The sequence below is a fragment of the Melanerpes formicivorus genome, unplaced genomic scaffold (assembly GCF_026170545.1).
Source record: "Melanerpes formicivorus ecotype bairdi unplaced genomic scaffold, bMelFor1.0.p_v2 SCAF_4, whole genome shotgun sequence".
Classification (NCBI taxonomy): Eukaryota; Metazoa; Chordata; class Aves; order Piciformes; family Picidae; genus Melanerpes; species Melanerpes formicivorus.
This window is the reverse complement of record NW_027142356.1, coordinates 36,699,791-36,712,303: the sequence shown is the minus strand read 5'-3', so window position 1 is coordinate 36,712,303 and position 12,513 is coordinate 36,699,791. Positions and strand designations below refer to the sequence as shown.

General features: G+C 52.2%; 1 protein-coding gene across 1 annotated transcript; it reads left to right on the top strand.

Annotated features, from left to right (window-relative positions):
• The first annotated feature begins 708 nt into the window (after positions 1 to 708).
• COMMD8 (COMM domain containing 8) lies at positions 709 to 7,782 on the top strand. The gene is made up of 5 exons (XM_068137645.1): positions 709 to 785; positions 2,250 to 2,405; positions 4,056 to 4,208; positions 5,572 to 5,727; positions 7,602 to 7,782. The coding sequence occupies exons 1-5, from the start codon at positions 741 to 743 to the stop codon at positions 7,620 to 7,622; spliced, it is 531 nt and encodes a 176-aa protein (XP_067993746.1). The 5' UTR covers positions 709 to 740; the 3' UTR covers positions 7,623 to 7,782.
• The last annotated feature ends 4,731 nt before the right edge of the window (positions 7,783 to 12,513 follow it).

Below are 12,513 nucleotides of genomic sequence, written 5' to 3'. Positions count from 1 at the left end.
AGGCTCAGGGGAGACCTTCTTGCTGTCTACAACTACCTGAAGGGAGGTTGTAGCCAGATGGGGGTTGGTCTCTTCTCCCAGGCAAGCAGCACCAGGACAAGAGGACACAGTGTCAAGCTGTGCCAGGGGAGGTTTGGGCTGGACGTTAGGAAGAAGTTTTTCACAGACAGAGAAATTGGTCATTGCAATGTGATGCCCAGGGAGATGGTGGAGTCACCCTCACTAGAGGTGTTTAAGAAGAGACTGAATGGGGTGCTTGGTGCCATGGTTTAGTTGATTAGATGGTGTTGGGTGATAGGTTGGACTCGATGATCTCGAAGGTCTTTTCCATCCTGGTTAATTCTATTCTATTCTATTCTATTCTATTCTATTCTATTCTATTCTATTCTATTCTATTCTATTCTATTTCTTATTCTTATTCTTATTCTTATTCTTATTCTTACAATGAAAATTTCCTTCCTTACTGTTCTGATTTATCCTGAGGTGTCAAAAGGCGTTAGGTATTACGTCATAGGTCGGACTTGATGGTCTCTGAGGTCTTTTCCAACCTGGTTGAGTCTGTGAAACCCCGCAGCGCTACCGCCGGGACTCGAACCCGCGGTACCTGACTCTTTACCGCGCGCATGGGCGCCGCTGCCGGATGGGAGGGAGGGAGGGAAGGGGAGGCGGGTGCTCGCGCGGGTGGTCACGTGCACGGCGCGGTGGGGGCGGGGCCGGGCCGTGCCGGGCCGGGCTGGGCGATGCTGCGGCTGCTGGAGAAGCTGCCTCCGGGCCGGGCCCCCGAGGTGGGCTCCTGCGCTCTCGGTGGCGCCGAGCCTAGGCGGAGCTGCGGCCGCCGCGCCGGGCAGCGGCCCGCCTTCCTCCCTGCCCGAGAGGGCCGAGGCTTTCCCTTTGCGTCGGGGCCTTCGGGACGCTGCCGCCGCGAAGGCAGCTTGGGAGGGCGGGGTGCGGCGAGAGCCGGGCTGTGCTCCGTGGGCCCGGTCGGGTGGTGTCCCTCGGGGCTGGGGAGGGCGATGGTGGCAGCTGGGAGGTGGAAGTACCCCTGTGGGGCAGCTCTGCGGGAGGGCGGGCGCGCCTCTCGGTGCTGTTGCAGCGCTCCGCCCCTCCTGGGCGCCCTGCCGGGTCTCTCCGGAGCGAAACCGAAAGGACTCTCGCAAAACACAGCGGCGCCGCTTGGGGCTGTGCCTTGCCCCCCGGCAGTCCCAGTGCAGAGAGGTTTGGCAGCAGGTGGTGATCTGTTAGAGGGCAGGAGGGCTCTGCTGAGGGACCTTGCCAGGCTGGACAGATAGGCAGAGTCCATGAGATTCAGCACATCTAAGTGCCGGGTTCTGCACACTGGCCACAACAACCCCAGGCAGAGCTACAGGCTGGGGGCAGAGTGGCTGAGAGCAGCCAGGCAGAGAAGGACCTGGGGGTGCTGGTGGACAACAGCTGAACATGAGCCAGCAGTCTGCCCAGGTGGCCAAGAAGGCCAATGGCATCCTGGCCTGCATCAGGAACAGTGATGCCAGCAGGAGCAGGGAGGTCATTCTGCCCTGTACTCAGCATTGGTTAAGCCACACAGCCCTGTGAGGAGAGGCTGAGGGAGCTGATGTTGCTTAACCTGGAGAAGAGGAGGCTCAGGGGAGACCTCATTGCTGTCTGCAACTACCTGGAGGGAGGCTGTATCTAGGAGGGGGTTGGTCTCTTCTCCCAGGCAACCAGCATCAGAACAAGAGGACACAGTCTCAAGCTGTGCCAGGGGAGGTTTAGGCTTGGTCTTAGGAAGTAATTCTTGCCAGCAAGAGAGATTGGCCATTGGAATGTGCTGCCCAGGGAGGTGGTAGAGTCACCATTGCTGGAAGTGTTTAAAAAGAGCCTGGCTGAGGCACTTGGTGCCATGGTTCAGTTGATTAGATGGTGCTGGGTGATAGGTTGGACTTGATGGTCTTGCAGGTCTTTCCCAACCTGGTTAATTCTGGATAGCTCTGCTGCTGTTACAGTCGGGCACAAACCTGTTAAGCCCAAATGTAGGTGCAAATCAAAGGTCACTTTGACTCATGGTGTGATTTCTGTTGTGAATTGTCTTGAAGGAAAGGGAGAGCAGTTCACATCCAGGGACTGCCTCTTCATGACTTGGGACGGGGCTGCACTCGGGGGGAGCATTGAGACAGCACCTAGTCAGGGGTGATAACTGAGTTCAGTCTTGTATCTGGTGTAGGTTAACTGCTGGAATCATGTTCTCAGCTTATGTATCATGTTGTTTTCAGTTCCTTCACCAAGTAATCGATGGCATCTGTGGCCGTGCCTACCCTCGGTACCAGCACTACAGCAGCGTTTGGAGCCTGCCAGAGTGGATGGATGTTCTGGAGGAAACAAGGACCTACTTCAAAACTGCAGTGGGCAAAAGCATGTCTGATGAAGAGGTAAGGGCTCATCCCTGGTTAGGCTTGACTTTGAGAGGTGGCAATGGCCTGACCTGTTGGAGAGCAGCGAAGGGGAAAAGGACCTGGGGGTTGTAGTTGGTTGGGTGGTGTTGGATGATAGGTTGGACGCGATGATCTTGAAGGTCTCTTCCAACCTGGTCTGGTCTGGTCTATTCCATTCTATTCCATTCTATTCCATTCTATTCCATTCCATTCCATTCCATTCCATATTCTATTCCATTCTATATTCTATTCCATTCCATTCCATTCCAACCATGAGCCAGCAGTGTGCCCTTGTGGCCACAAAGGCCAGTGGCATTCTGGGGTGGATTAGAAGGGCTGCGGTTAGTAGGTCAAGAGAGCTTCTCCTCCCCCTCTACTCTGCCTTGGTGAGGCCACACCTGGAATATTACGTCCAGTTCTGGGCCCCTCAGGTCAAGAAGGACCTCAGGGAACTGCTTGAAAGAGTCCAGTGCAGAGCCACAAGTATAATTAAGGGGATGGAACACTTTCCTTATGAGGAGAGACTGAGGGAGCTGGGGCTCTCTAGCTTGGAGAGGAGGAGACTAAAGGGCTGACCTTATTCATGTTTATAAATATGTGAAGGGTAAATGCTGAGGCTGGAGCCAGGCTCTGCTCAGTGATTCCCAGTGACAGCACAAAGGGCAATGGTGGAAGTTAGGGCATAGGAAGTTCCATGGAAACAGGAGGAAAAACATTTCCACTGTGAGGGTGTTGGAACACTTGAACAGGCTGCCCAGGGGGCTTGTGGAGTCTCCATCTCTGGAGATACTCAAAACTTGCCTGGAAGAGTGCCTGTGTGATCTGGTGTAGGTGATCCTGCTCTGGCAGGGGGTTTGGACTGGATGATCCTTCCAGAGAAGGACACTCCCCAGCCTCTCTGGACAACCTGCTCCAGGGCCCCAGAACCCTCACTCACAGGGAAAAAGTTGTTTCTTTTGTTCCCATGGAACCTGCTCTGCTCCAGCTTGCCCCCATTGCCCCTTGTCTTCTCACTGGACATCCCTGAGCAGAGCCTGGCTCCATCCTTCTGACACTGCCCTGCACATCGTTATCAACATCAATGAGGTCAGCCCTCAGGCTCCTCTGCTCCAAGCTAAAGGGCCTCAGCTCTCTCAGCCTGTCCTCACAAGGGAGATATTCCATTGCCTTCAGCATCTTTGTGGCTCTGTGCTGGACTCTCTCAAACAGTTCCCTGAAGTCCTTCTTGAACTGAGGGGCTCAGAACTGGAGACTATTTCAGATGTGGCCTCACCAGAACAGAGTATAGGGAGAGGAGAACTGCACCCTTTCACGTGCACCCCAGGATGCTGTTGGCCTTCTTGACCATAAGGGCACATTGCTGGCTCTTGGTCATCCTGCTGTCCATCAGGACTCCCAGGTGCCTTTCCCCAGAGCTGCTCTCTGAATAACAAGAAGAATTATGTTTCTCTTGGCATGTTGCTGTGGTAAATACTGACTCTGACTCTCAAACCCAGGAGGACAGCTCTTGAGGGCAGTGGAAGGAAGGTGAGACTACAGGGCCCAGTCTGACAGCTGTCTGAATAGAGCACGGCTGCCATGGGTGATCCCTGTTATTTCTGCAGTTCCTAGCTGAGGCAGTCACAATTCCTGTTCTTGTTTCTGTAGGCTGCTCAGCTGATACAGGAGCTGAATTCAGACTGCCAAGAAGCAGTCACCAAATGTCTGAAAGGCAGAAAGGAAGAAATCAGGAACGCACTGGTGGAAAGAGTGAATGCAATCTCATCTGCCCAGCTGCAGGACTTTGACTGGCAGTTAAAGGTGAGAATGCTGCTTGGATGTTGGGGAGCAGTGTGCCACAACACAGAAGTTACTATTGATACAGACCCCATTCTGGAGTGTGGTTTGGTTTTTATAAGTATCAAACAAGCACATTCACCAGAAGGCATTAAAGTCTTGCCAGGCATTGGTCAGATGCCCTCTCAGCCTTCTCTCCACACTAAACAGCCCCAGGTCTCTCAGCCTCTCCTCATCAGGCAGTGCTCCAATCCCTTGATCATTCTTGTATCCCTCCATTGGACTCTGCAATAGATCCCTGTCCCTCTTGAACTGGAGAGCCCAGAACTGGATGTGATATGCTAGGTGGGGCCTCACCAGGACAGAGCAGAGGGGGAGGAGAACCTCCCTTGACTTCAGAATGAAAGAGCCATGATCAAATGTGTCTTTTCTTTTCACCTACAATGCAGAAAAGGAGCAGCCCAGTAATGAGAGCAAGTTATTAGGACAATTGTAAGGCTCCAAGGACACCTAATTTGCACTTGCAGCCCAGAAAGCCAATCACATCCTGTGCTGCAGCAAGAGAAGCAGAGCCAGCAGGTGAGGGAGGTGATTCTTCCCCTCTGCTCCACTATGGTGAGACCCCACCTGGAGTACTGTGTCCAGTTCTGGAGCCACTATTACAGGAAGGATCTGGAGGTGCTGGAAGGTGTCCAGAGAAGGGCCATGAGGATGAGCAGAGGGCTGGAGCTGCTCTGCTGTGAGGACAGACTGAGGGAGTTGGAGCTGTTCAGTCAGGAGAAGAGAAGGCTCCCAGGAGACGTAATTGTGACCTTCCAGTATCTGAAGGGGGCTACAAGAAAGCTGGGGAGGGACTTTTGAGGGTGTCAGGGAGTGATAGGACTGGGGGGAATGGAGCAAAACTAGAAATGGGTAGATTGAGATTGGCTGTTAGGAAGAAGTTGTTCCCCATGAGGGTGGTGAGAGCCTGGCACAGGTTGCCCAGGGAGGTGGTGGAAGCCTCATGCCTGGAGGTTTTGCATCCAGGCTGGATGTGGCTGTGAGCAGCCTGCTGTAGTGTGAGGTGTCCCTGCCCATGGCAGGGGGCTTGGAACTGGCTGATCCTTGAGGTCCCTTCCAAGCCTGACCATTCTATGATTCTCAATGTGTTGCTGTGAAGAGGGGGGTTGCCATTTCAGTTGATTGTTGGTATTAACAAACAGCAACAAACTGCAAACAGTGGGAAACACAACAAAATGAGGGCAAAGCCCAGATCTGCAGGGTTGGCTTGTGGGCAGTTAGTTTTGCTGTGTGAATGTTTGCTCTGGTAGGAACTGTAGCAGGAGATGTGCTGCTAGGAGAAACTTAGTGGCTCAGCCTTGTTGCTGTTTCCTCCATCTGCCTACAGCTTGCTCTCTCCAGTGACAAGATCTCCATGCTGCAGATGCCACTTCTCAATCTTGACTTGGATGTGAGGGAAAATGGGGAGATCAAACCCATTTCCATCGAGATGAACAAGGAAGAGCTGCAGAACCTCATCAACGCCCTGGAAGCCGCCAATAAGGTAGCTTTGACTGGAGCCAGCCTGGGTTCCTGACTGCTCATCTGCTGAAAATGAAAATGGTAGCTTGGTAATTAACTCTACACTATGCAGACAAAGAGTCCTCCAGGCCAGAGTCTCCACACTCCCTTTTCTTCTGCTTGAAGGTCTGGATGGAAGCTGCACAGCAACACTGCCTACTAGAATAGAATAGAATTAACCAGGTTGGAAAAGACCTTTGAGATCATCAAGTCCAACCCAACACCATCTAATCAACTAAACCATGGCACCAAGCACCCCATCCAGTCTCTTCTTAAACACTTCCAGTGATGGTGACTCCACCACCTCCCTGGGCAGCACATTCCAATGGCCAACAACTCTCTCTGGGAAGAACTTTCTCCTCACCTCCAATCTAACCCCTCCTGGCACAGCTTGAGACTGTGTCCTCTTGTTCTGGTGCTGGTTGCCTGGGAGAAGAGACCAACCCCTACCTGGCTACAACCTCTCTTCAGGGAGTTGTAGACAACTTGAGAGCTTTAAGAGAGCCCCTCACATGTCCCTGCAGAAGTCAGGCAAGCTGGCTGTGAGAGGGGAGCCTGCTGGGGAGTGTTGTCATCTCCTTACTGAGTTTTCTCTGTGCACAAGGGGGAACTCCCTCTAGAAATGATTCCTCAGTTCTGCTTTGTGTGCTGGACCTGGAAATTGCCCCCCCACTTTTGATTGCAGGGAGATGATGGTGATGGTTGGTGTAGTGGGTTGAAATTTCATCCCCCTTCACCCCCCAACACTAACTTTGCCAGACCAGTTTAGTTGGAAGCAAAGGAATCATAGAATCAGCCAGGTTGGAAAAGACCTCAGAGATCATCAAGTCCAACCTATCACCCAACACCTCATGACAACTGAACCATGGCTCCAAGTACCACATCCAATCCTTTTGTGAACACCTCCAGGGATGGGGACTCCACCATCTCCCTGGGCAGCACATTACTCTTTCGGTGAAGGACTTCTTCCTAACATCCAGCCTAAACCTCCCCTGGCACAGCTTGAGACTGTGTCCTCTTGTTCTGGTGCTGGGTGCCTGGGAGAAGAGACCAACCCCCACCTGGCTACAACCTCCCTTCAGGGAGTTGTAGAGAGCAAGAAGGTCTCCTCTGAGCTTCCTCTTCTCCAGGCTAAGCAACCCCAGCTCCCTCAGCCTCTCCTCACAGGGCTGTGCTCCAGACTCCTCCCCAGCTTTGTTGCCCTTCTCTGGACACATTCAAGTGTCTCAATGTCCTTCGTGACTTGAGGAGCCCAGAACTGGACACAGGACTCGAGGTGTGGCCTAACCAGTGCTGAGTCCAGGGCAGAATGACTTCCCTGCTCCTGCTGGCCACACTATTTCTGATCCAGCCCAGGATGCCATTGGCCTCCTTGGCCACCTGGGCACTCTGCAGGCTCATGTTCAGCCTACTAACAACCAGTACCCCCAGGTCCCTTTCTGCCTGGCTGCTCTCCAGCCACTCTGACCCCAGCCTGTAGCACTGCCTGGGGTTGTTGCTGAAAAGCTGAAGATGCAAGCTGTCTGTGTCCCTTATCTCTCCAATGGAATTGTTTAGAATGATCTCTGCTTTCCTTTCTACACCCAAGAGTGATTTATTTGCATTTTATTACTTTTCTGCTCAAGATGTGTGAAAGATTTGGAAGGCATGGCCTAAAACTACCACAGCTGGTGTGCAGTAAGTGCTGAAGGAGGTTAGTGGAAGCAGCAGTGATGGGAGGTGGTGAGAGCTGGCAGAGGGAGGGTGTGTTTTCCAGGGGAAAGACATCTGTCTGCAGCTGCATGTTAGACTGTAGCAGAAAGCAAACCCCTTTGGTTTCATCCAACTTCAATCTCATTCCTTTTCCTCTCTTTGAAGGTTGTTTTGCAACTGAAGTGATGGAGTTCAGGTGATGGACAGGAACTGCTGGTGATGACTTTCCCCCACCTCCCCAGGAAATGCTCTCTGCAAAGCCAGAAGGTGTGGATGCTCTAGAACACTGCAGCGAGGAGGCTGTTTATGCCTGGTGACCAAATAAACTGTAATGCTTTGATTCAAATACTGCAATCTTCTATCTCTTTGACCAGGAGAACACACACAAAAAATCCCATGCATAGTTGCTTTTGGTACTGAAGGTGTGTAGAGCCATGGAAAAAGTGTCACTCAGAACACTGTGCCAGGCTTGTTTTGGTTCAGCTTTGGTGTAGTGACTGCACAGCTGCCTGGTGAAACTGTGGCATCTTACAGCTTTTTCTGGGGTGCCATGATCACAGTCACAGTCTCACAGTATAACTTAGGTTGGAAAGGACCTCGAGGATCATCGAGTCCAACCTATCAACACAGACCCCATGACTAGACCATGGCACCAAGTGCCACATCCAATCTCTCCTTGAACGCCTCCAGGGATGGGGACTCCACCACCTCCCTGGGCAGCACATCCCAATGACGATTGACTCGCTCGGTGAAGAACTTTCTCCTCACCTCGAGTCTAAACCTCCCCTGGCGCAGCTTGAGACTGTGTCCTCTTGTTCTGGTGCTGGTTGCCTGAGAGAAGAGACCAACCCCTTCCCGGCTACAACCACTTTTCAGGTAGTTGTAGAGGGCAATGAGGTCTCCCCTGAGCCTCCTCTTCTCCAGGCTAAGCAACCCCAGCTCCCTCAGCCTCTCCTCACAGGGCTTGTGCTCAAGGACTCTCCCCAGCCTCCTTGCCCTTCTCTGGACATGCTCAAGTGTTTCGATGTCCTTCTTAAACTGAGGGGCCCAGAACTGGACACAGGACTCAAGGTGTGGCCTAACCAATGCTGAGTACAGGGCACAATGACCTCCCTGCTCCTGCTGGCCACACTATTCCTAATGCAGGCCAGGATGCCATTGGCCCTCCTGGCCACCTGGGCACACTGCTGGCTCATGTTCAGGTGGCTGTCAATCAGCACCCCCAGGTCCCTCTCTGTTTGGGAGCTCTCAGCCACTCTGACCCCAGCCTTTAGCTCTGCCTGGGATTGCCGTAGCCAAAGTGCAGCACTCGGCACTTGGACTTGTTGAAAGCCATCCCATTGGACTCTGCCCATCTGTCCAGTCGGTCGAGGTCCCTCTGCAGAGCCTTTCCACCCTCTAACTGACTAACATCTGCTCCTAACTTGGTGTCATCTGCAAACTTGCTGATGACTGACTCGACCCCCTCATCCAAATCATCAATGAAGATGTTAAAGAGGATGAGGCCCAGCACTGCTCCCTGGGGCACACCACTGGTGCCTGGCTGCCAGCTGGCTGTGGCACCATTCGCCACCACTCTCTGGGCTCAGCCTCCAGCCAGTTCCTAACCCAGCATAGAGTGTAGTGGTGCAAGCCACGAGCTGACAGCTTAGACAGCAATAGTGTTAAGTCTAATAGTCTAATGATAGTGAAGGACATGACAGAGTGCTTGCAGCATGGCTGTATTTATAGCTGTAAATAAACACTTGGTGGTGTGAAGACTTGCAGGAAGTGGTTTGGTTGGTTTATTGATCTCTTCACTCAGAACCTTTTCAGATGCTGGGGTTAATCAGCTTTATAAGCAAGATCAATATAGAGTATCACTGAATGATTTCAAGTTGGAAGGAACCTCTGGAGGTCATCTTTTCCAGTCCTCTTCCTCAGGAAAGCCACCTGGAATGGGGCAGCAAAAGACCATCTCCAGATGGCTTTCTAATGACTCCCAGGATTGTTGGCAACCTGCTCCAGTGCTCACACATTGAGGGAGAAGCACTGGGGCTTTAGGGCTTGGAAGGCACCTTGAAAGACCATCCAGTCCAGCCCCCTGCCAAAGCAGGATCACTGACAGTAGGTCACAGAGGAATGCATCCAGGCAGGTTTTGAATGTCTCCAGAGCAGGAGACTCCACAACCTCTCTGGGCAGCCTGTTCTGGGGCTCTGCCACCCTCACAGTGAAAGTTTTTCCTTACATGGAGCCTCCTCTGCTCCAGCTTGCCCCCATTGCCCCTTGTCCTATCATTGGCCATCTGCTCCAGCTTGCCCTCATTGCCCCTTGTCCCATCATTGGACATCACTGAGCAGAGCCTGGCTCTGTCCTCCCAACACTTTTGTACTTAACAGGTGTAACAGAGCCACTTTTTTGACTAACACTCCCAAGAAAGTGTCAGCAATACATCCCAGCACGTGGGAGTTCCTGAGAAGGGACAGAAGGGTGGTGGTGGTGGGAAACAGAAGCAGCTGGTGGAACACAGCCCCCAAGCCAGGAATGGCTTTCATAGAGTCATCAATAAGGTTGGAAAAGACCTCACAGATCATCAAGTCCAACCTGTCACCCAACACCTCATGACTAACTAAACCATGGCTTCAGGTGCCACATCCAATCCCTTTTGGCTATCCCTGAGTGTCCTCTTCTCCAGTCCTCAACTTGGATCGTGGTCTTTATGAAACAAGGATTTGATTTGATTTTAGTTTTTCCCTGTCTGGTGACCTGACCCCCAGAGTGGATTTTTTTCCCACACTCAAGGTGAAAATCAAACACTGCTGGCTCTGACCTTTCTGTGAAGTTTTCACAGAATCACAGAGAATCACAGAATTGTCAGGGTTGGAAGGGACCTCAAGGATCAGCCAGTTCCAACCCCCCTGCCATGGGCAGGGACACCTCACACTACAGCAGGTTGCTCACAGCCACATCCACCCTGGCTGCAAACACCTCCAGGCATGAGGCTTCCACCACCTCCCTGGGCAACCTGTTCCATCTTCATTTGCAGCTGACAATGCTGATACAAAGACTGGGAGATGTCACCCCTTTACAAGGAGATGTTACTGTGGCCTTCCAGTACCTTAAAGGGGCTGCAAGAAAGCTGGGGAGGGACTTTTTAGGGTGTCAGGGAGTGACAGGACTAGGAGGAATGGAGCAGGCATGAGGCTGCCACCACCTCCCTGGGCAACCTGTGCCAGTCTCTCACCACCCTCATGGGGAAGAACTTCTTCCTAACATCCAATCTGAATCTACCCATCTCTATTTTTTGCTCCATCCCCCCTAGTCCTATCACTCCCTGACACCCTCAGAAGTCCCTCTCCAGCTTTCTTGTAGCCCCCTTCAGATACTGAAAGGCCACAATTAGGTCTCCTCAGAGCCTTCTCTTCTCCAGACTAAACCACCCCAACTCCCTCAGTCTGTCCTCATAGCAGAGCAGCTCCAGCCCTCTGCTCATCCTCTGGACGCATTCCAGCACCTCCAGATCCTTCCTGTAATAGAGGCTCCAGAACTGGACACAGTACTCCAGGTGGGGTCTCACTAGAGTGAAGTAGAGGGTGAGAATCACCTCCCTTGCCCTGCTGGTTCTGCTTCTCTTGCTGCAGCCCAGGATGTGATTTGCTTTCTGGGCTGCAAGTTCTCACTGCTGGCTCCTGTCGAGCTCATCCACCAGCACCCCCAGGTCCTTTTCTTCAGGGCTGCTCTCAAGCCAGTCCCTGCCCAGCCTGTATCAATGCCACAGTTTTAGTTTTAATTAGTTTTATGCCAACAGGTTCATCATGTGAAGAGTACATAGGTGCATGTGCATTTTATAGTTACTGCAACCCAGATCACAGAATCAACCAGGTTGGAGAAGCCCTCAGAGATCATCAAGTCCAACCTGTCACCCAAAACCTCCTGACTAACTTGGTGCCATGGTTTAGTAGTCATGAGGTGTTGGCTGACAGGGTGGACTGGATGATCTTTGAGGTCTCTTCCAACCTTGTTGATTCTGTGATCCTGTGAGATGAGCATGCAGTGGGTACATCCCAGGTCCCCCTGTGACAGGTACAAACCACCCCACCCCCCTGACAAATGCAGGGTCCTGGGAGCAGGGGGTCCCAGGCTCGCTAGAAGCTGATAAAGATCAGCTGATGAAGATCAGCTTCTTGTCCCTGCTGCCTCTGCCTCTTTTGTCTGGGTGGAGAACCTGACCCCCAAACTAATTGAGCAATTGGCCGCAGCTACACCTGCAAGGGTATAAATGGAGCTCTGCTAGGGCGAGGAGCTCCCTGGCTTCACAAGAAGCAGCTTTTGCAGCTCAGAGCTTCTCCTCTTTAGAAGGGAACTGAAGAAAGATCTTCCCCTCACACACCATGGTGAGTAGAGAGATTGATATCCTGGGTATCCACAGGAGATTTGTCCTTTTCTGAGGGAGTTGTGTGCATGCTGTGTGTGCTTCTCTCCAAGCAGTTTAGTCAGTTGTGCACAGCACAGTGTTTTCCCAGCTGGCACCCAAACCTGCAACGTTATTGTGCTGGAAGGAGAGCAGATTGAATTGCAGGAAGCCCCCAGCTTTTCAGAGGCTGTTACCTGTCTGGGTTGTGGGTGTCTTCATGGCACCCACTGTTTTGGTGGGGAAAGCTCACATTCTGGGTTAGAGAGGCCAGCTGGTCACACAGCAGCACGGTGTTAGTAATCACAGAATCATCATAGAGTGGTTTGAGTTGGAAGAGACCTTCAACATCATCTACTTCAAACCCTTTTTCTGTGGGCAGGGACACCTTCTACCAGCCCAGGTTGCTCAAGGCCTTGTTCAACCTGGCCTTGAACACCTCCAGGGAGGGAGCATCCACAAATTCCCTGGGCAAGGTGTTCCAGCATCTCACCACCCTCACTATCAAGACTTCCTTCCTAACCTCCACTCTACATTTCCCCTCTTCCAGCTTAAGGCCATTCCCCCTTGTCCAGTCACTACAAGACCCTATGTAATTTTTACCTGAGATCTGGGCTACTTTTATTTCTCTAATTCAAGTCTTCATATCTAGAAAAGCTCTTCAGTACGAGGGTGGTGAGACACTG